General features: G+C 44.6%; 1 protein-coding gene across 1 annotated transcript in view; it reads left to right on the forward strand.

Moving 5' to 3' along the window:
- The window catches only part of ZMAT2 (zinc finger matrin-type 2), a 57,051-nt gene that overhangs the window by 4,049 nt on the left and 28,855 nt on the right, over positions 1-24,147 (forward strand). The window contains exons 2-3 of the mRNA XM_056516739.1: positions 719-812; positions 7,541-7,667. Coding sequence (XP_056372714.1) covers positions 719-812; positions 7,541-7,667 — 221 coding nt within the window. The remainder of the gene's footprint in view (positions 1-718; positions 813-7,540; positions 7,668-24,147) is intronic.

Below are 24,147 nucleotides of genomic sequence, written 5' to 3' on the forward strand. Positions count from 1 at the left end.
CACTGCTACGATGTCACTTCTCCTGTGCAAAGTATAGCGATCCCATACAATGTTCATTGTGAGACAAGTGGTGGGGGATGTATGGGCCTGAGCACCACTGCAGTGTTCACAAGCAAGGGCACTCGTCAGTAGACAACCCTCCTCCCCTGGTCTATCCACATTGACACTTGATCAAGGAAGTTTGTGGAGTTTGCCTGTTCTGTGACCCAGATTTCACAGCATGATGCCACTCCATTACTTATAGTACAGTACCAGGCTGGGGTGGTGCTGATCCAAGTTACTGCCAGGGACATGAAAACTTGTGGTGGTGCATGTCCTGCGGTGATCAGGTCAGTATGCCGCTGGAATAAAGCAGCACACAGAGGCTGCGTCATCACCGCAGAGGCGATGGGAAAAGCCAGAATAATAAAGTTCTTAAAGGCACATTAGTTTGATATGTTCTATGAAAGTTTTTATTTCATTGGGCCAAACTCCCACTAAATCTCACTGGCCCAGATTTATCAAACTGTGTGAGAGAAAAAGTGAAGTGATTTTCCCAGAGCAACCAATCACAGCTCAGCTTTCACTTTACCACAGCTCGTTAGCTGAGCTGTGATTGGTTGCTGTGGGAAAATCACTTCACTTTTTCTCTCACACAGTTTGATAAATCTGGACCATTGTGGTATTTGCATGAAAATTTTTATGTAGATCTTCTAAATGTATCTCTTCTGCTTTTCAGTCAAAGAACATAGATTTCCGCCGAAAGTGGGATAAAGATGAATATGAGAAACTTGCGCAGAGACGAATCACGGAAGAGAGAGAGAAGAAAGATGGTTTGTACTACTTGCATATGTGTGATCAGTATGCTTTGTTTACCTGTGTTTGACTATATTCCCTACTGATAACGGGTCGTTATTGGATTGAGGTTTCTGTGAGGGGCACGTCTCCCTATGTGATCTGTGGGGGTCACAGTGCACAGGCCTACCCAGATGATATCTTCTGACAAGTTGTTTTCAAATACAATTCAGCTTTATTCTTGTGATACAAAATGATGTTTTGATCAGAATGTGCCCTTTTTCGGTCAGCTCCTTTGGGGGGGCATAGAGACTGTGGGTATATGCTGATGACACTAGACAACAAAAAGTCGGCCCCTCCTGGCAGGATATACCCCACCTACAGACTCGGAGCTGATCAGTTTTAGCTTAGTGTCCGTGTCTCCGTTCTCCAGACCTGGTGTTTTTACTTTTTAATTTTTTTAGATCAGGGAGTTATTTTTTAAAAAAAATTTTTAAAGGTTTTTTTCTCCTTTTTATTTCCTGTCTTTAGGGGGGAGGGGTCCAGAAGCATAGTGCTCACTGTTCCCCCATATGCGATGAAGGGGCACAGGCATCAAGTTATGCACTGTCAACCCCCCGGCATGATTCAGGTGTTTAATGGCTGGCTGAAGACTTAGGTAGGTATGTTCTTTTTCTCCAAGACACTTTAAGGAGGGTGATGGTAGGGCCTCTGCATGTCCATTTGCCTTTCTATAATCTGGTAATATGTAACGCCTTCCTCTCCCATTGGCTGATGTGGCCTCCTTTAACCCGTTAATGACCACGAACGTAAATGTACGTCCTGGTTTGGCGGTACTTTGCGCACCAGGACGTACATTTACGTCCTGTGTGACCTTGAGCATCGGAACTGTGCTCGTGTCATACACAGCAGGTTCTGGCTGCTAGCAGCAGCCGGGGACCCGCCCGTAATGGCTGATATCCACGATCACGCGGATGTCCGCCATTAACCCCTCAGATGCCGTGATCAATACAGATCACGGCATCTGCTACAGTGCGGTAATGAATTTGAAGGTCTCTTCATTCAAGGCACGCCTTTCTTGGAAGTCGGATAACTGTTCTGGCTTCTTTGCAGCCAAGTCGGGCACCTGTAAACCTCCCTCCGCCTGAAGGGACGCCCACACCCGAGAATTTTTTTTTTCCCTGTTCTGGGACGTTTGGCTGGCTCAGGTGCAGGACTCTTGGGTCCGAGATGTAGTTTCCGACGGCTATCGGATCGAGTTGGCTTCCTTTCCAAGTGACCGTTTTTTTTTTTTTTTTTGTTCTCAACCTCTTTGTTCTCCTTTCCTGGCAGCGGATTTTCGGGTCGCACTTCAGACCCTTCTCGCTCAGGGAGTGATCGTCCCAGTTCCTCCCAGGCTTCTACTCAAATATTTTTGTCGTCCCCAATAAAGGGGGCTCCGTCTGCCCTATCCTGGAGTTGAAGCTCCTCAACCGTCACCTGCTCTTGCATCATTTCTGTATGGAGTCGCTTCGTTCTGTGGTGGCTTCCATGCATCAAGGAGCATTTCTTTCATCGGTGGATATCCGGGACGCATATCTTCACATCCAGATTTTTCCGGCTCATCAGTGTTATCTCCGCTTCACCGTTCCGGAGAGCCATTTTCAGTTTGTGACCCTTCCCTTTGCCCTAACCACGGCCCCAAGGGTCTTCTCCAAGGTCCTGGCGGTGGTTATTGCCATCCTTCGAGCCCGGGGTGTGTTCGTGATCCCTTACCTGGATGACCTCCTGATCAAGGCTCCAACCAGGGTCCTGAATCAGGAGAGTCTCCTCCTCACTCTTCAGGCCATTTCTTGTTTCGGCTGGGTAATCAACCAGGGAAAGTCAAACCAGACTCCCACCCAGTCTCTGATCTTTTTGGGACTCCAGTTTGACACGGCGGCCGCCTGGTCCCGGCTTTTGCCGGACAAGCGCCGCTCTCTATCAGCAGGTGTTCGCCTTCTCAGTCGTCCTGTTCCAGTTTCTATGTGATTCTGCATGGAAGTCCTGGGTCGGATGGTGGCAACCATGGAAGCCGTCCCCTTCGCCCATTTTCATTATCACCCTTTTCAGCTGGCCATTCTGTCCCGGTGGGACAAGTCTCCGCTTTCCCTTTATTTACTGTTGCTGCATTTGATGGTGTGGCGGTTGAAACCGCGGTTCTGAGGGCCAGAGGGTTCTCTCCCCAAGTGATCCGCACAATGATCAGGGCTCGTAATCCCTCCTCTGCAAAGATTTATCACCATACTTGGTGGTCTTACTTTCGCTGGTGTTAATCTCAATCATTCTCTCCAGTTGTCTTCTTCCCAGGCCTTCTTTCCTTTTTTACAATCTGGACTGGAGCAATGCTTAGCTCTCAGTTCCCTTAAGGGTCAGGTGTCTGCTCTCTCCATTCTCTTTCAGCATTCCCTGGCGTCCGATCCTCACATCCACACTTTTCTGCAAGGCGTAGCTCATGCGGCTCCACTGTACAGATCCCCCTACTCCCCCGTGGGATCTGAATCTGGTGCTCAGTGCCTTACAAGGTGATCCCTTTTGAACCTCTCCAGGACTTTCCTATTCGCGTCCTAGAAGGTGGCCTTTCTCATTGTGGTCACTTCCATCCGGAGGGTTTCGGAGCTAGCGGCTCTCTCCTGCCCCTATTTGGTCCTGCACCAGGACAAAGTCGTTTTCCGACCAATCCCCACCTTTTTGCCTAAGGTGGTCTCCTTTTTTCACCTAAATGAGGATATTGTCCTTCAGTCCTTCTACCCTGCTCCTTCCAATCACAGGGAGCGTTTACTTCAGTTCGGGCTGTTCAGACCTACCTTTAGTCAGTGTGACTCTTTATTTGTGCTTCTGAAGGGTCGTCGTAAGGGACTTCCTGCTTCTATGGTGACCGTTTCCCGGTGGATCCGTTCTGCCATCTCTGAAGCCTACTGCTGCAAAGGAAAGACTCCGCCTTTCTGGGTGTCAGCTCATTCCACTCGATCCGTCGGGGTCTCCTGGGCTCTTCGCAATAGGAAGGCGGCCACCTTATCCTTGCACACTTTTTACAAACTTTTATCAGGTGCACACTTTTGCTTGGGTCGCAAGTGTTGCAGGCGGCCCAGCCTTCCTCCTGAGTTGCTCGGTTTCTTTCCCACCCCGGGGACTGCTTTGGTACGTCCCATGGTCTTTGTCCCTCAATGGTACTGAGCGAGAAAAGTAGATTTTTTTTTTTTAATTTTTTTTTTTTAATTTTTTTTTATGCTTACTGTAAAATCTTTCTCGGAGGATCCACTGGGGGACACGGCACCCACCCATTTTTTTTCTGGTGTCTTTGGTTCAGTTGTCTGTCCGGGGGTTAGTTCCAGGTTTTTATTTATTTATTTTTGTCTGTGATTCCTTCGGACAGTTGCTGGTTTTCTTTCCCTGTCTGTTCTCTCCTGCTTTGGGACTAAATTGATTAGCTCAGAGTCTGTAGACGGGGTATATCCGACTTACTTTTGTTGCCTAGTGTCAGCCTCTTAGTGGCAGCAGCATATACCCACGGTCTCTGTGTGTCCCCCCCCCCCCCCCAATGGATCCTCAGAGAGATTTTACGGTAAGCATAAAAAAAAATCTACTTTTTATGCTGTGTTCACACACAGTATTTTGTTAAAGGGGTACTCTGCTGGCCCAGCATTCAGAACATTTTGTTCTGAAGACTTGGAGCGGGCAGCGGGGGTCGTAACATCACACCACGACCCCTCAATGTAAGTCTATGGGAGGGGGCGTGGCGGCCGCCATGTCCCCTCCCATATACTTGCAATGAGGGGGCGTGGTATGATGGCACAAGGGGGCGTGGCTGTGACATCACGACATCGGCACCCAGATTGTGGGGGTCCCAGCTGTCAGACATCTTATCTCCTATCCTTTGGATAGGGGATAAGATGTCTAGGGGCAGGGTACCCCTTTAAGTATTTTTAGGCAAAACCAGAAGTCAGTCTAAAACACAGAAAAAGGTGCAAATTATTCCATTCTGTTATGTTTTTCTCTGTATTGGTTCCACTCCTGAATTTGGTTTAAATACTTACCATAATACTGTATGTGAACCCAACTTTAAAGGAGTTATACAGTGAAAGACATAGGATAGAGGATAAGTGTCTGGATGCAGTGGTGCAAGCCGGGAGATCGCAGGGGGTCCTAGCAGCCGGACCCCAGCGATCAGACATCTTATCCCTTATCCTTAGGATGGGGGATAAGATGTCTAGGGGCGGAGTGCCCCTTTAAGGCTACAGTACTTATCAGCTTCTATGAGCCCTGCAGTAAGTCGTGTAAGCTTTAGAGTAAGACAATGTGCTCTCTGCTGCCACCACTGTCTGTGTCAGGAACTGTCCACAGCAAAACCCCATAGCAAACCACTCCTTCTCTGGACAGTTATTGATACAGGTGAGGGCAGAGAGCACCTTGTTTGACTGAAAAGACTACACAACAGGCCTTCAGGGCATTTAGTAGCTAATAATACTGGAAGGCTGCAGAGTAATTTTACAAATTTTCTTACAGATGACTTTAGGAAGAAGTTTAACATTTCTTTGAGGATTGTCTTATTTCTCTGCATTACTAGGTGTTTCATGGATTGAATATATGAGCGTCTTACCAGCTTATAGGATATTGTCAGCATTAATGTACCGTATATACTCGAGTATAAGCAGACCTGAATATAAGCGAAGGCCCCTAATTTCACCCCAAAAACCCAGGAGAAGTTATTGACTCTACTATAAGCCTAGGGTGGAAAATACATCATTACCCTGTCATCATCCCCCCCCCCCCTTTCATCATTACCCTGTCATCATCCCCCCCCTTTCATCATTACCCTGTCATCATCCCCCCCCCTTTCATCATTACCCTGTCATCATCCCCCCCTTTCATCATCCCCCCCCTTTCATCATTACCCTGTCATCATCCCCCCCCCTTTCATCATTACCCTGTCATCATCCCCCCCACTTTCATCATTACCCTGTCATCATCCCCCCCCCTTTCATCATTACCCTGTCATCATCCCCCCCCCCTTTCATCATTACCCTGTCATCATCCCCCCCCCCCCCTTTCATCATTACCCTGTCATCATCCCCCCCCCCTTTCATCATTACCCTGTCATCATCCCCCCCCCTTTCATCATTACACTGTCATCATCCCCCCCCCCCCCTTTCATCATTACACTGTCATCATCCCCCCCCCCCTTTCATCATTACCCTGTCATCATCCCCCCCCCCTTTCATCATTACCCTGTCATCATCCCCCCCCCCTTTCATCATTACCCTGTCATCATCCCCCCCCCCTTTCATCATTACCCTGTCATCATCCCCCCCCCCTTTCATCATTACCCTGTCATCATCCCCCCCCTTTCATCATTACCCTGTCATCATCCCCCCCCCTTCATCATTACCCTGTCATCATCCCCCCCCCCCCCCTTCATCATCACCGCCTGACATCATCCCACACCCCCCCTTCATCATCACCGCCTGCCATCAACCCCCTGTCGTTCCAGGCTTTCCATCTTCACCGGGGGGGGGCCTCTTCTCCACGCTTCAGGCCCAGAATAGTGACGTTCTCTTGACGAGAACGCACAGGGACATTGCGCATTAATGTCCCTGTGCATCGTCAAGGAAACTTCACTATTCTGGGGCCGGGCCTGAAGCGCGGAGAAGAGGCCCCCCCCCCCCGGTGAAGATGGACAGCCTGGAACGACTATCCCTCCCCACCGGACGGTCCCTGCAGCACAGATGGCTCTCCGTGCTTGCTGGGAGTTGTAGTTTTGAAACATCTGGAGGTCCGCAGGTTGAAGACCACTGAGGGCGGAGAGTTCACTCTAGTATAAGCTGCCGACGGGGGTGTTTTCAGCACGAAAAATCATACTGAAAAACTCGGCTTATACTCTAGTATATACGGTATATTACATGGTTGTTTAAAGGGGTACTTTGCCCCTGGACATCTTATCCCCTATCCAAAGTGTAAGGGATTAGGTAACGGGCAGGCACAGTTTAGCAGGCACACTGTAGTAATTGCAGTCCAAACAGCAGAGAATTAGTTTAACTGATGTCAGCCAGTTCTATTGTCAGGTTGAGGTACAGAACATAAAATATAATAAACAAAATCCTAAGCCTGTCCGGCTCTAACTAGACAGCAGGAATCCTCACTAACCAAGTGCCGGCCTAATACCGGGCACCAAACAAAATAGCAAAGTCCATACCACTTGAAGTGCTCTCTCAGACTCCATACCGATAACCTGTTCCCAGGATGAGGAGAGATGTCTGCATTCTCAGCCTTATATCAGGCCAGCACACCTGAGGAGAGATTACCTGACAGCTCAAAACGTGGACTGTCTAGATGGAGTGGGGGCCCATCCTTCTCTCCCCACTCCAGCAACACAGGCCCTAAAAAACAGCTTTTATACAAACCCAAATTGCAGAGACGTCTGCATAGTCCTCTGCTGAATGTTTCCCTGGTTGCATTAAAGGAAAACTGTCCGCTTTCTCCCCCCGCACTAACCAGCAGTACTGGCTGGTAGTGTGGGGGACGCTGATCAGTTTCATCCTTACCGTCCCCGGATCCGCCACGCCATTCGGCCTTAATCTTTTTTCGGGATATGCTAATGAGGTATTAACTAGCACAGGGGAGTACCCCTTTAATAATTACATGTTTTCTGGGTGAGGGCAGAGTGTTCAGTCTTCCTTGGATTTGTGGTGTTACCATGTTAAATTATAACGTCGTGTTAGTAACATCATAAATATGTGTTTGTTTATAGGCAAACCCCTACAGCCCCCTGTCAAAAGAGAGCTGCTCAGGCACAGAGACTACAAGGTCGACCTGGAGTCCAAGTTGGGGAAAACGATTGTCATCACAAAGACTACTCCCCAGTCTGAGATGGGAGGGTAAGTGTGCAAGAAATTCTCTATGTATAATGCAAAATTGTCAGTCTTACAGGCTTTGTCTTTTTAGATGATCTCTCTGTTATATATCTACATAAGACCTACAATAATCTGATCCCAGGTGATCAGCAGCTCTGAGGAGACCCTGCAACATTTGTTTAAAGGGGTACTTTGGCCCTAAGACAACATATCCCCTATCCAAAGGATAGGGGATAAGATGTCTGATAGCGGGGGGGGGGTCCTGCTGCTGGGGACCCCCGCTATCTCGCAAGCAACACCCACCTCAGCCGGGTCACGACTATGGGGCTGGAGTATCGTGACGCCACGACTCCGCCCCCGTGTGACTTAACACCCTGCTTCCGCAATGGAACACTATGGGACGGACGATGTCTTAGGCCCGGAGTACCCCCTTAATTCCCCTGCAGTGCCACCTCCAGGGTTAATGAAGAATGACGCACTACAGCCTGCCATCAAATCGGCAATATGCATAGTGGTGCTGGGGTCTTCAAAGTTAGATGGGGAGATTTATCAAAACCTGTTCAGAGGAAAAGGGGAGTAATTGCCCATAGCAACCAATCAGATTGCTGCTTTCATTTTTAGAAAGGCCTCTGAAAAATAAAAGAAGCAATCTGGTTGCTATGGGCAACTGGTACACTTTTACCAAAACCTGTGCAGCGGAAATCTCCCCAAAAGACATTCTGTAAATAAGGTTAGCTCTGGCTATTAGGTGAGGTTCCAGGGGCCCAACCTTTTGACTGAGAATTTGAACTTGGATATACTAAGCAACCACCAACGGGTCAAAAACATATTAACCCCCTAACAGCTGACCACAATATTTTAACAGCAGGTGGTGCAGTCAACAACAACTTCTTTTGGTGTTGCTGCAGTTGAAGGAGGTTTGCAGGGTGCTTACCACTCTTCTTAAAGGGGTACTCCGCTGCCCTGCTTCCGGAGCTCCACTCCCCAGCGTCCGGAAGTTTATTGTTCCAAATGCTGTGTGCGGGCTTCTGTGTTGAGGGGGTAACTTTCGTTGAGGGGGCGGGGGGGTGACGTCATGACGGGGCGGGCGGGACATCACGACGGGTGGCCCTGAACGCGGAAGCCCGCACACAGCGTTTGGAACAATAAACTTCCGGACGCTGGGGAGCGGAGCTCCGGAAGCAGGGCAGCGGAGTACCCCTTTAAGAACTGGCGCTGTCACTTACAGCTCCTAGTACTTAGCCTCCTGAGCAGCCAGGGTACGATTAACTTCTGATCTTTTCTCTTTAACCTTTTGATTGCCATGGTTCATGCCCATATCAACATAACAGACACTCTCCGCTCTGGCTAGACACCTGTGGAAATGCTCTGAAGTCAGCCTCGGGGACCTTAAAAGGATCATAGGGCAGTCTGTTCAGTGAGTCTGCTGCTAGAGTACACAAAGTGTAGCCCTAACATCAGCCCGTGTCAAAGTGACACATGATATAATAGAGTGAAATCTCTCCAGATTTTGTGTGACAGACTTTCCGTCCACCTTTTCAAGGAAAAGATCACCTCCATGGAAGATCATTTTGGTGGAAAAGACGGAAAAAGATCATGCTAGGTGAGCCTGATAGTGATTCCCCTGGAGAGGGATTTGTGTGTATATCTATCTATCTCTAATCAAACTCAACCAATCAGGCGTCGGTATTACAATATAAAATATAACTTTTACTAGAGTCTTATTAAAATCATATATAAAGATAGTGACATGTACAAAGTAAGTAACAATCTTTTACATACAAAAACACCTCAGCAATTATACAAAAAGCAGATTCGTGCTTAGTTAAAGGGGTACTCCGCCCCTAGACATCTTATCCCCTATCCAAAGGATAGGGGATAAGATGTCAGATTGCCGGGGTCCCGCTACTGGGGACCCCCGGGATCTCGGCTGCGGCACCGCACTATCATTACTGCACAGAGCAGACTCGCAATGACGGGCAATACAGGGGCCGGAGCATCGTTACGTCACGGCTCCGCCCCCTCGTGACGTAACGGCCCGCCCCTCAATAAAAGTCTATGGGAGGGGGCGTGGCAGCCATCACGCCCCCTCCCATAGACTTGCATTAAGGGGGCGGGTCATGAAATCACGAGGGGCGGGGCTGTGACGTCACGATGCTCCGGCCTCTGTATCGCTGTTCATTACGCACGGAGCGAGTCGGCTCTGTGCAGTAATGATAGCTGGGTGCTGCAGCCGAGATCCCAGGGGTCCCCAGCAGCGGGACCCCGGCGATCTGACATCTTATCCCCTATCCTTAGGATAGGGGATAAGATGTCTAGGGGCAGAGTACCCCTTTAATAACACTAGATAATGTCAGCAAGCAAGCTGACTGGGAGGGACTAAGGATGCAGGTGAGTAGCCTGATCATAAAATTTCCTTGCCTATTCTTGACCCTTGCCCTCACTATCATAAGTGTGGATAGATAAAAGGGTATAAAGTACCCACTAAATTAGAATGCAGTTAATAAGTGGTATTATTATGTACATATTTCTCATGCTCCATAACCCTACGCGTTTCTCCCATATATTTGAGATGGGTTCATCAGGGGTGGAGGAGAAATTGAAAACATATTGCTGGCTATTGCTGTTGTGATTGCTAGCTAGATGCCCAGCAATCACAACTTTGAATAATATGCTTGCTTGCTGGATAGAGCACAGAGAGCATAGAGCGGATAAAACTGGGACGCAAATGTGTCAATGACTTATCCACATAGATATCCTTCTAGTGGTAATATAACAAAAAACATATTTCATATGTCTATACAGCCATAGCTAAGTTACATAAGAACAAGTTAGTACATAGAAGTGCCCAACAATGGCAAGAGGAGATTGGTGACATAGAAAATGAAGGGTGGGATGCAATAATGAATATTATGTATCACCTAATATGAACCACAAGATGATACAATTTAATATTGTGTATAGATTTTATTATACGCCTTTTTTTATTATTTTTTATTTTTTTATTTAAGAGAAAATAGGATTAAGGAAGGATAGTAGATGTAATAGGTGCAAAAAAGAAAAGTAGTAAAATTGGAGAAATTACTGGTGTAAGTATGGAGTTCTCCGCTAGGACAGCAATTTTGGTAGATGATACGGGGATAAACACAAGTAAGAAAATGAAATTAAGATGTATGAGAATGTTATTCTGTGCCCGTCTTTTGATTGTTAAAAATTGGATATCCCCTACTTGCCCCAGTAGCATCGACTGGTATAATAATATGCAGAGAATGGAAGGATATATTATGGGGGGAGTTGAGGAGAGGGAGAGTTATAGGGGGAAAAAATATATATATATATAATTTATTATGTGAAGGGGCGGGGATTTTGGGGGCTGGAGATAGAGGTAAATGAATGTTTAGAAGTATAAATATAGGGGGGGGGTATTAGGTAAAACATTTGATGGAATATTGTTGGTTTCGGCCTCCTAACTCCCTGCCTCCTAGGTTGATGGTTGTTTGTAGGAAGGGGGGATGGTAATAGGGTACGGGATATTGGAGTAAAGACGTGGTTGTATATGGACTGTTTCTGTTTTTGTAAATTTTTAAATAAAGATTTATAAAAAAAATCCTTCTATCACTTGATGCAGAAAAATGACAGTCTAATTGCCTGGAGACAGCAATAAGTATGACCCTCCGTACTTGGAGACCATCTTAAGCGCTCAATAGCAAAGACCGCAAGGTGTGCTGCATATCAAAAGACGGGCATAGAATAACATTCCCATACATCTTAATTTCATTTTCTTGTGTTTAACCCCGTATCATCTCCCAGAAATGCCATCCCCAAGCAGAGAACTCCATACTTACATCAGTAATTTCTCCAATTTTACTAAACATTACTTTCCAATATTCAACAATCTCAGGACAACTCCAAAATATATGTAAATGTCCTGCTTTTTCTTTTTTGCACCTGTTACATCTACTATCCTTCCTTAATCCTATTTTCTCTTAAAAAAAAAAAAAAAAAAAAAAAAAAGCGTATAATAAAGTCTATACACAATATTGCATTGTATCATCTTGTGGTTCATATTAGGTGATGCATAATATTCTTCATTATTATTGTGCTCTATCCAGCAAGCAAGCATATTATTCATCAAAGTTTTGATTGCTGGGCATCTAGCTATAAATCCTGTATATATGTCTCCACTAATACTTTTATGTGAGACAGACCAATTTACTACTGTTATGACCCCCCCATCTACGTATACATCTTTATACGACTGTTCCGACATTAACCAATTACTCTTTGTTGTTTACCTTCCTACAAAGATTATCTACAATATGTTTTCAATTTCTCATCCACCCCTGATGAACCCATCTCAAATATATGGGAGAAACGCGTAGGATTATGCAGCATGAGAAATATGTACTTAATAATACCACTTATTAACTGCATTCTAATTTAGTGGTTACTTTATACCCTTTTCCCTATCCATACTTATGATAGTGAGGGCAAGGGTCAAGAATAGGTAGGGAAATCTTATGAATCAGGCTACTCACCTGTATCCTTAGTTCCTCCCAGTCAGCTTGCTTGCTGACATTATCTGGTGTTATTAACTAAGCTCGAATCTGCTTTTTGTATAATTGCTGAGCTTTTTTTTTTTTTTTTTGTATGTAAAAAAATTGTTACTTACTTTGTACATATCACTATCTTTGTATATGATTTTTTAAATCCCTTACAATGCAACGTTCACCTAAAATAGGCTTGTGAAGCTGCACACACAATGTATTAGGGCTTCACAAGGAGCTATAGCCATACCTGTGCTGATAATTAAGGCTCAGTTATAACCGTAAAAAAAAAAAATTCTGTAACCAGTCTGGGAGTCGGTCAAACAGTCGGTGATGCAGGGCCCAGGGTACACTGTTTTGGGCCTGTAACACCTCTCTCCAGCTACATTACACCAAGTGGGGGGTAACATTCCGGGAGAGAGGTGTTGCAGCTATGTAAAAAAACAAAAAAAACAATTCATCAAGGGTAAAGGGTATTAAAGTCGTGGCAGACGTGACATCTCTAAGCCGGAGCCGCGAGAGTGACATGTGGCCTAAAAGGGTGCAGGGAGAGCAGCAGGGTGGGTGGGGAAGAGTTCTATCTCCAAACTAACCCACTGCTTGTACTCAGTGTGATGGCAGAAGTCAAGGATACGAGAGCAAACTGTAGACCAGTAATACAATCGGAAGTCAGTCAACCCAACTCGTCCCTTTTAAAAAAAACGGAGCTTGATACGAATTGAAGGCAGAATACAGACTGGGAGGGTCTGCATCAAATAAGGAATCCGAGGGAGAATATCTATCTTGACTGCGGTTATCCTGCCAAACCAAGAGAGGGGAAGAGTTTTCCAAGACAGCAGATCCTTCTCAATAAGGGAGATAGTTTACATCAAATAGAGCATTAAGATCTGCCGATAGGTGGACCCCAAGATAACGTAGGGAGCGAGATTGGGTGAGAAAGGGGAATTGGGAGGAAATCCAACCAAAAAGCTCAGATGACAAAGATATTGAGGATTTCATATTTGTGGGTATTAAAGGGGTGTTCCAGGATTATTATTTTTATTTTATTTGACTATGCTACAGGGGTTGTAAAGTTAGTGTAGTTTATAATATAGTGTCTGTACCTGTGTGTGACGGTTTTCTCACAATTCTTTTGTGATTTTCACCCCCATATTTATTTTTAACAGCATATAAAATTACTGTTGTCTCTCGAGACCTGACTCACTAGTCAGCTGATGACAAGGAGCCTGTCTGCTTCAATGGGTGGAGCGATCGCTTGGCGAGAGAGAGATCAATCTGCAACTAATCCAAACAAGACAAACAGACCACACTATTATAGAGAGCACACCAATAGTTTATAAGAATTCCATAATTTTATTAAGTACAAAAAAGGGGAAAAAGGCACATATAAATTTAATACATGTACAACATAGTGAACAAAGCTCTAAAACCAATTAAAAAGGCTCATTGGGAGCCACAACACAGTCCTAGCCAGGGGCCATGAACCCCCTAGGCTAGTAAACCACCGTCCTGAAATATACAATAAACATATGACATATACCATCCGTGTCACAATGAATAAACAGCACTATGTGCAGGTAGGAAGGTATGATGCAATAGTATAGTCTAGCAGAATCAATTAAATACCAACTGAATATATGCACAAATAGAAAACCCTGACCATACAAACATCCTACCAGTGTATACAACCTGTGTGTAGACATGTAGAGGTGACCGGCATGGAAAAGAACAGACAAATAGAACAGGACTGTGCCACGGAGCCCCACGCGTTCCGTTGCTACTCGGCGACTTCCTCAGGGGTACCCCTGAGGAAGTCGCCGAGTAGAGACGGAACGCGTGGGGCTCCGTGGCACCGTCCTGTTCTATTTGTTCTATTAAATTTATATGTGCCTTTTTCCCCTTTTTTGTACTTAATAAAATTATGGAATTCTTATAAACTATTGGTGTGCTCTCTATAATAGTGTGCGGTCTGTTTGTCTTGTTTGGATTACATTGATTTTTTGCATACTTGTAGAGCACCCATGTCATGTATTGGATAGATTGAGCCCCCCATCATCCATTGTTTCCAATCTGCAACTAATGCAACAAGTGTAGGCACCCTGATTGAAAACCACAGGTCTTTTGAATGGATGCAGCTCATTTATGTTTCAATGGGTGGGGTGGCGGATGTGTGGGAGGGTGGAAAATGGAATTATGGGATTTGTAGTCAAAAAAAGAAAACTGAAACAGGAAATACCAGTTCACAAAAAGCTAGCCACAGTATTATGGTGATATCACAACATAGCCATTTAGCCCCAAGACAAGCGCAGATCCTTCCTCATCATATCCATTACTGTCTGCCAGGTACGTACTAAAATCACCATATGGTGGATAACCCCTTTAACATGGCTAAGATCACCGTGTTCAGCAAATTCCGCAAAGAGGACAGGTAGGGAGACATGGGGGTTTGTTACACATAAAAGAAGATTGTCGGCATAAAGAGAGAGCTTATAGGAACGGGAGTGTAAACGAAGGCCAGGAATGGAAGCATTTTGCCTCAGTGCCACAGCCAGATACTCCATAGCAATCACGTAAAGGGGGAGAGGGGACACCCCCTGTCTGGTCCCATTGCTAATTGAGAAGGGCGAGAACAAGGTACCGTTCACTCTAACCTGTGCCGTAGCACCACAATATAGGGCCATGATGTGACTGAAAACGAAGACCCATACCCAACCAGGATAATACTAAATCTAAAAAGTCCCACCCGACCCTATCAAAAGCCTATCAAAAGCCTTTTCGGCATCAATAGAAAGTAGACAAACAGGTAAATTGCGGGATCTGGTGGCAGCGATGAGGGAAAATGCCTTCAGGGTATTGTCCCTGGCTTCCCTACCTGAAACAAAACCAACTTGGTCATTATGAATCAGTGGGGGAAGCAAGGGACCCAAATGAAGGGCCAAGATCTTGGAATAGATTTTAATTTCCAAGTTCAGTAGCGATATATAGGACGATAGTTGCTACAGGAGGCAGGATCCCTGCCAGGGTTGGGGATCACCAAGATGGGCCGTGAGAGCCTAAGGTGTAAAAGAGGCACCATCGACAACAGAATTGAAAGCCCTCAACATAAGAGGGGTAACAAGGTCAACATACTACTCATAGAAGCTGGCCGTAAGCCCATCGGGCCCAGGACATTTCCAGTTTTTGAGACCCTAAGAAGCCTCCTAAATCTCCCCAGGCTCCAACGGACGATCAAGGCGCTGCCAACGCTCCTGTGGCAAAGAGGGGAGACTGTGTCTGGAAAGATACTGGTCAATCTTAGCCTGGAAAACAGAATGGTCTGCATATTTACCACAAATCTTCTGCTAAGTGGTATGAATCCTGCCAGAAGCAGCAGAGTTAAGAGAGAGAATGTACGGAGAAGAGGTCTTAGGATGTAGGGCCAGGTGCCACTCTTGTCTGCATATTCGTAATAGCCACGGTGTGCGCTCTCCGAATAAGTGCTCTCAGAATAAGCTTGTTTATTAGACTCTTCTAAGGCTGCAAATAAAGAGCTCAATTTCTGACCATTAGCTTTTTTAAGACTGGCACCGTGAGACATAAAAATGCTGCGTATCATACATTTCAAGGCTTCCCACTGGTTGGGGGAAGGAGTGGGGTCAGTCATGTATCTCCAAAAATTCGGAGATAGTACGGGTGACCTCAGATAAGCATAAGATATCACGCAGTTAGTTGTCGTTCAGTTGCCAGGAGAAGGGACAGGGGCGTGGTCTGACGAAAGAATGAAGTCAATGGAGGAACGGAGGGAGGCAGAGAGAAGGGAATGACTAACAAAAATCATGTCAAGCAGATTATAGGAGTTATGGGCCGGGAAAAATAAGTGAAGACCTTTGCCCCGGGGTGTATCACCCGCCATACATCCACCAGGCGGCGATCAAGGAGTTCCTTACGGAGTGCAGGAAAGGACAAGGAACACTTACAGGCTTAGGAGTCAAGGGTAGGATCCCATACTCAATTGAAGTCACTACCGAGGATGGTCCGCTAAGACCCAGCAAACTCATCTAGGAGACGGAGAACCTCCTGAAGCAAAAGGCACTTGACCCTGGTTTGGGAAATAAACAGGAAACTGGGAAAAGCTGAGAGGCATATGAAAATTTAAGAAATAAGTAACGACCCCAAGGTTCTGAGGATGGAGGGCTGAAAGGACCTATGAAATGCTATTGAAACCCCTTTTATATTTGGATTCTACATTAGTGGAGTGAAACCAGACCGGATACTGACGGTCCTTGATAACCAGGCACATAGAGGTCGGAAAATGAGTTTCTTGGAGGGCGACTGAAACCCTACGTTTATACAAAAAATTGGAAATTTGCCTATGCTTCTCGGGCTGATTAAGCCCTTTCATGTTAAAAGTACATACCGATAAGGCATTCATGATGGAGGAATAGGAGGAAGGGAAGGAAGGAGAAGGGCAGAGAACAGGGAGGGAAGCAGAGAAAGAACATAAGAAAGTAGCAGAGGCCAGCGAGAAGAGACGAGAGAGAAAAGAAGCAAGAATAGAGAAGGCAAGAACAAAAAAAACAGAACAAAAGCCCCAGAACCCAGAGGGGCAAATACTCCAGTAAAGTGCAGGGGACCCACCCCTTGCAGACCTATGGTAGGGGCAATACTAGCCTATTATGGACTGGGGATAGAAACCAATAGAAAAAAATTAAGAAATAATTGCGCATACGGCAGGGGGGAGCTAAAACCTTGCGCTCCCGTATGCTTTCGTATGTGCTCCCGTATGTAATTCATTTCAATGCGCCGGCTGGAGTGAAACGTTCTGGCCGGTCGGCTCATTTTTGCGCTGTATGCGCTTTTTTCCTGGACCTAAAACTGTGGTCAACCACCGTATACAGCGCAAAAATAAGCCGACCGGACCGAACGTTTCACTCCGGCCGGCTCATTGAAAAGAATTACATACGGGAGCGCATACGAAAGCATACGGGAGCGCAAAGTTTTAGCTCCCCCCTGCAGTATGCGCTCCCGTATGGGAGAAAACGAGATGTGAACCAGCCCTAAGTCGGGGGGGGGGGGGGGGGGGGGGGAATGATTCTAGGATGCCCCTTAGCCTAATGTTGTTTTGCCTGTGGTGGTTTTCAATGTCCTCCTGCATATAAAGGAGATCTGAGATCTTAGCAGAGTGTTCCTGGAGAACCTTATGATGGAGATCCAGACGATCATGAAGCACCTCCTGCTGTTTATCTAGTTCCTCCATATAGTGGCCCAGGTGGCGCATTTCCCCTTTTAAGACATTCCACCTCCTGATTATAACTAGCTTCAAGCCTGTACATACACTGTTCAAAGTCCTTTTTAGTAGGAAGTCCTTTCAGGTAAGACTTTAAGTCCCAATCACCCTCCTCAGGAGCAGCGTGGCCCACATGGCACTGAGAAGAGTGAGATCTAGTATCCGCCACCATCTAGGAGGGGGCAAGGCCGCAGTCCGCTTCCGCTTGGCTGGAGAAAAACTGCGCGATGGAGCCTTTGTCAGTGTCAGAGGTAGTAGCAGACGTTTTTAGCTTTTTAGAAGTAATCAGAGGAGCTGGTTATGAGCGCTGAGGAGCCAGGTAAGAGCTGGAATGGAGGGTCAGGGAGCGGAGCTGAGGGAAAGTGCTGCCTCAGGCTGCCATGAGCAAACCACGCCCCCCATGTTGATATTTTTAAAGGCCTCCTACCATTTCTACAGCTGCTATGCAGACCTGTGTGCACTGTTTCTTTTCCTTGAGACCAACTTTAAACAGTCTGTTCCTCTGTTCTTTACTCTGTCACACTGGAAAGGCATCTGGGATCAATATAGCTTAGAAAACAGCATGTTCTTTTTTTCTGAAAATACTTCTAAGCTTTGTTTTCTCCCAGAATCCACAACTTGCACAGCTATATCAGAGTGTGAGATACACAGGGTTAGAGCACTGAGAGAGCATGCTTTAGAGGGACTCCCGCTGAACTCTCCTCACATTCAGATGTCTTAAAAATCAATATCCTAACATAAAAGAATCCGCCGGTCAACAGTATAATGCTGAATGAACCTTAAAGAGCATCTGTCACTGAATTACTCTTATGTCTTTTGGAGGAATAATTTTTATACTGACAATATTGAGGGATTTTTCCTAAATTTTCCTTGTGTATCCAAGGTGGCTGCTTGTGACTATTCATTAAAGGGACTATCTAGCAAAAATCATATGTATATTAATATATGGGTGTATGTGTATACACACAATATATAATAAACTGGTACCAGAAAGTTATACAGATTTGTAAATGACTTCTATTTAAAAATCTTAATCCTTCCAGTACTTATCAGCTGCCATATGCTGCAGAGAAAGTTGTGTAATTTTTTCTGACCACAGTGCTCTCTGCTGACACCTCTGTCTGTCTCAAGAACTGTCCAGAGTAGGAGCAAATTCCCATAGCAAACCTCTCTTGTTCCGGATTGTTCCTTACATATACAGAGGAAAGAACTACACAACTTCCTCTGTAGCGTCTATCACTTCCTGTGAAGTTAACATGGAAGCTTTGTTATAGAACTAAATCTTAGTTAAATATCTTGTTCTAAATTCTGGTTTGCCAATCAATCCTTGCTACCATCTAGCTGTACAATTAGACGATTGTTATTCCTATTTATGCCTATTAAGCCTCACGAACATCCTATTATATCTATTATATCCTAGTTTAGTCATAATACTAGCTTTTGTTATGAAGGCTATGGCATTTACTTTTATCCTACTTTATTTTATACATTTATGTCCTCTATAAAGAATACTAGAGACATTCATCCTTTTGTTATATTCAGCATGGTCAAAAATTGTACCCATGTTTGTCAGTTTGTTGTGGAATGGAGAAAACATTACAGTTAATTGTATTTCTCTTTGTTTTATTTGAAAACTTAATACAAATTATTTGGAAATTCCTCTGTAGTATACAGCAGCTGATAAGTAGTGGAAGGATTAAGATTTTTAAATGGAAGTAATTTACAAATCTGTTTAACTTTCTGGCACCAGTTGATTAAAAAACATTTTTTTTCCCTCCCGGGGTACATCTTTAAGGCTACCGTATATACTCGAGTATAAGCCGACCCGAATATAAGCCTAGGCCCCTAATTTTACCCCAAAAACCCAGGAAAAGTTATTGACTCGACTTTAAGCCTAGGGTGGGAAATACATCATCCTCCCCAGACCCCCGTCATCATCCCCCCCCCCCCCATCATCACCGCCTGTCAATCCCTTCATCAGTGGTCTTCAACCTGCGGACCTCCAGATGTTGCAAAACTACAACTCCCAGCATGCCCGGACAGCCATCGGCTGTCCGGGAATGCTGGGAGTTGTAGTTTTGAAACCTCTGGAGGTCTGCAGGTTGAAGACCATTGATGAAGGGATTGACGGACGGAGAGTTCACTCGAGTATAAGCTGAGGGGGTCCTTTTCAGCACGAAAAATCGCTTATAAAAGCTTATACTCGAGTATATACGATATGTTCACATGTTCACAACCCAGAATGGAAATATATTTGGGTGCCACCAGTGTTTTCAAAATATAGGTTTATACTTTGACTCAAAATTCCCGAAAGTACAAAAAACACTAATTGAAACGCTTATCAATGCTCAAACTTGGCTACGCCAAAAGAATCTGGGGGTTGGGGGTGCGAAATGCTCTACCTCTGGCTGGCACAGGTCTACTGTATGATATAAGGCTGTTCCACAATCTCTGCCCTAATAGCCAATAAACTGCAGAATGCTAAATGGCAAATGGTATGTTAATATATTATAATTAGAGATGAGCGAACTTACAGTAAATTTGATTCGTCACGAACTTCTCAGCTCGGCGGTTGCTGACTTTTCCTGCATAAATTAGTTCAGCTTTCCGGTGCTCCGGTGGGCTGGAAAAGGTGGATACAGTCCTAGGAAAGAGTCTCCTAGGACTGTATCCACCTTTTCCAGCCCACGGGAGCACCTGAAAGCTGAACTAATTTATGCAGGAAAAGTCAGCAACCGCCGAGCCGAGAAGTTCGTGACGAATCGAATTTACTGTAAGTTCGCTCATCTCTAATTATAATACAAATAAGATGCACCATGTTAGTAGCAAAAACAATTCAATGAAAATAAATCAAATGAAGTCCCTTTTGGACAAAAACAAAGAAAAAACTGAAAAACCACATGAAAATCGGCATAAAATTCTATGCTGGTTTTATGACTCAAAATGCCTAGTAGAAGCCCTTAACTGTGAATGACAACATGGATAGTAAACATGTATATTTCTCTTTCCTGCCTCTTCTGTATTCACCTCTTGTGTACTTATTTGGTGGAGATCATATATTCACTGTCTGTCATCGGTGAAGAAGGATTCTGCAGACTTTGAAGTGACATTTCAGATGTATGGTTGAAGCTTTATCCAAGTAGCAGACTTCTATAAAAAAAAATGTTAGTACAGAAAAAATGTAATACTCTTGGTCTTATTGCTCATTCCTATCTGACAGCAGCACCAGGTCACTAAAGCCGAACATTCTAAAATATAGGAGACATATTGGACACCTGCCGCTGGATCTGTTCTAGAGGTTCATCCCAAATATATGTGAAGAATAACTTCATTTAATTAAATAATATTTTTAGAAGATTAAGGAAGAACTAAGTTTAGTGTCACTAAACCTAGCACAGAAATGTCTTAGCATGACGGTTTTAGCGGCCTTACTGATAGTATTAGTAACTTATTAAAATTAAAGCTTTTGGAAATTGTTTTAATCAAAGAAGGGAAAATGTTGTCCCTGTACACCGCTGCCAGTCACTTGAAGGACAAAGCGAAGTGCATTTCTAAGCCAAAACTACGAAATAATAGAAAATGTAGTTATTTGAAACTTTTTTTTTTTTTTTTTTGCCGAGTGTCTACTTTAAAAAGTCTCATTGCCAGGAATATGAGCGATCATCTAGTATTTGAGCAACTATGTTCAATTTCCCTGCACAGCAGACAAAACAAAGCAAAGCATTACACAGCACCCATTAAAGGTGTACTCCACCCCTGGACATCTTATCCCCTATCTAAAGGGGAGCTGGGTCTCAGCATCAGCACAGGTAGTATGGTGCTCGGAGGCTATGCCGGCAGTTTCGTAAGTGAGTGAGTGCTTCTTCCGGCCTCGGAGTTAAGTCATCGCGCCCAGGTATTTAACAGCAACGGGATAGAATGGGGTTACCATAGCAACGCATAAACAAAATGGGACGGGGAGTGTACAGGATCAAAAAAGAAGGAAAGCCACCACCGCATGCACATAAATGAGGGGAAATAGCCAGGCAGGTATGTATAAACCTAAAAATGAATAAAAAAATAATAAAGGAAAGGCCAGAAACCAAAAGATCGCAATAGACTATAAAAATATAACAATAGTATGGAGTACAAAACTAGTTAGAACAGAGAACAATAAAAAATGAATTTAAATAAATCGTGAAGGGTACATAGTAACCCATACCAATACTATATAATAGGGAGAAAGATGCAAAACTAAATCAAGAAAGGAGACATGTCAACTCTGTCATTGAAGCCCGCAGGGCCCTGAGCATTAGTCTTCAGGATCATGCAGACCTCATGCTGTAAAAGCAGATTATGTAAGTCGCCTCCTGTGTCAGGTGTGACAATTTTTAGGAGGCCACCAAACTTGAGGACTTCTACATTATTTTCGTGGCATGTCATGAGGTGTTCAGCTAATCTTTGAATCCCTGTACCTTTTTTAAGGTTGTATAAATGTTCACTGAAGCGTGCGCACATCTTTTTGGATCCTGTACACTCCCCGCCCCTTTTTGTTTATACTTGACAGCGGTCGCGCCCCCTTCCCATAGACTTTTGTTGAGGGGGCAGGCGTGACCTCAAGAGGGGGTGGCCTCGAACACGGAAGCCCGCACTCAGCGTTCGGAGTAATGAACTTCTGGACGGTGCGAGCGGAGCTCCGAAAGGCAGGGCGGTGGACAACCCCTTTAAAAACCTGGGCGCGATGACGGAACTCCGAGGCCGGAAGAAGCACGCACTCACGTGCAAAACTGCCGGCGTAGCCTCCGAGCGCCATACACAAATGAGTACACAAATCCAATGTGCTTGGGTCTACAACTTTAAGGCTAAGTTTCCACTTGGTTTTTTTTTCTGGCAGTTTTTGGAAAACTTCCACTGCAGTTTTTGTGCCAAAGCCAGAAGTTTATTCAAAAGGAATAGGATATATAAAGGAAGGACTTAAACTTCTCCTCCCTTATGGATCCACTTCTGACTTTGGCTCAAAAACTGCAGTGGCAGTTTTCCAAAAACTGCCAGAAAAAAAACCAAGTGGAAACTTAGCCTAAGGGCAATGGACCATTTATTTCTATTTACTCCAGCATATTAAGGTGGATTGGAGGGAATATCCTACTTCTTTCTGGGTCAGCCCATGAGGAGGACATTTCATTATTCATGCTCAGTGCCACTTTCCAGCAGCCATGATACAATGCTACAAGATATAACTCCAGCCTTTGTTGAAGAGATTACATTGAACGACATTATTTCTTAAATCATATTTCATCCAGATCAGCGGATAGGTATTAGACATGATCCGTTTGTACCTAAATGAAAGGCAGGACATAATACTGCTGGTGCAAGAACATAACTCCAATAATGTGTTTGTACTTGACCTAGGAGCTTGACATATGCACAATAAGTCTGTGACGTGCAGCCATGTCTTACTTTATGCATTCGTGGTACACTGCATTGCAAAAAGATTCGAACTAGATTGCAAAGAAAGGTCTAGGGCAGTATAGACCCATAACAGAATTTATACCAATGAGACCGATCAGAGACTCTGCAGGATAAGGATTTGTAAATCTTCCATTGGCCTCATTAATTTTAAAAGACGACATCCCCAAAAGACTCTTTTAGTCCTAAGCTTTAAACCATGTATATTTAAATGGTTTAGAAAAGTTTTCAGATTCAAAAACTTTGTTGCTAAAGCACAGGCTTGAGCAAAGCGAGGGTGGGACTAGCAATCTGTGCTCACTCCTGTCCTATCAGAGTGTAGCATGAAAACAGAGAGGATGGGGTTAAAGAGCATCCTGCAGTGATTGGATGGAGACACCCAGCACTCGGGGAAGAAGATGAGTCATGCAGAGTGAGGACACACCCCCTCCAAAGCACAGAATGACAAAGCAAGTGAGCAACAGAAGGTATTTGTGAGAAAAATATAGGTGCTGTATATATAAAAATTATGAATTAGGCACGAAGAGTAACATATAACAATTATTATTATTTTTTTTTTTGTTGGATATGACAGGTATGCTTTAAGAAAATTGCATTATGAGCTGTTTCTTAGTAAGCTTCATTTCACAGCCTCTTCTTCTTACATGGGAGCCATTACAGGTGTGTAGAAATGTGCTCCTAGGCTGTGCTCACTGGCACCATCCGTACAATACAGATGCTTTGTAAAAGTTTCTGTAATAATAGAGAGGGCACACTGCTATGGTGCTATAGCTCTATTGGGAAGAGTTTGAAGCTTTCTGGTACAGGAGAGCCGTGTGTGTGTAATAGAGCCCGCTGTGGCCCTTCCACTGTGCTTAGATCTATTGTCATGTACGGTGCTCTTTAAGAAAGTATCGGAAAGGACCTAGTGGCCTGTATATGAGTTTTCCTTTTTATGGGCACTGTAAGTAAAAGAATAGTACAGGTTCTGAAGTCGCTGAGGGTTTCCAGCTGCTCTGATTATATTACAGTCATATTTTGGAGATATTAAAGGGATGACTTTGCTTTTTATTGCTCCAGACTGTGCACCGTGCATACACTGATTTGTATTTCCCTTTCCTATAGAAGAATACTTGGTGCTCTTTAGTCTTTCTGTTGACCCACAACTAATAAAAATATATTGATTCACTCGAGAAGACACGGTTGTCCAAATATCAAACAAAAAGTAAATAGCTCGTGTGGCGCGTGCACCGTGTGCCTGGTATTT

The sequence above is a fragment of the Hyla sarda genome, chromosome 4 (genome assembly GCF_029499605.1).
Source record: "Hyla sarda isolate aHylSar1 chromosome 4, aHylSar1.hap1, whole genome shotgun sequence".
Classification (NCBI taxonomy): Eukaryota; Metazoa; Chordata; class Amphibia; order Anura; family Hylidae; genus Hyla; species Hyla sarda.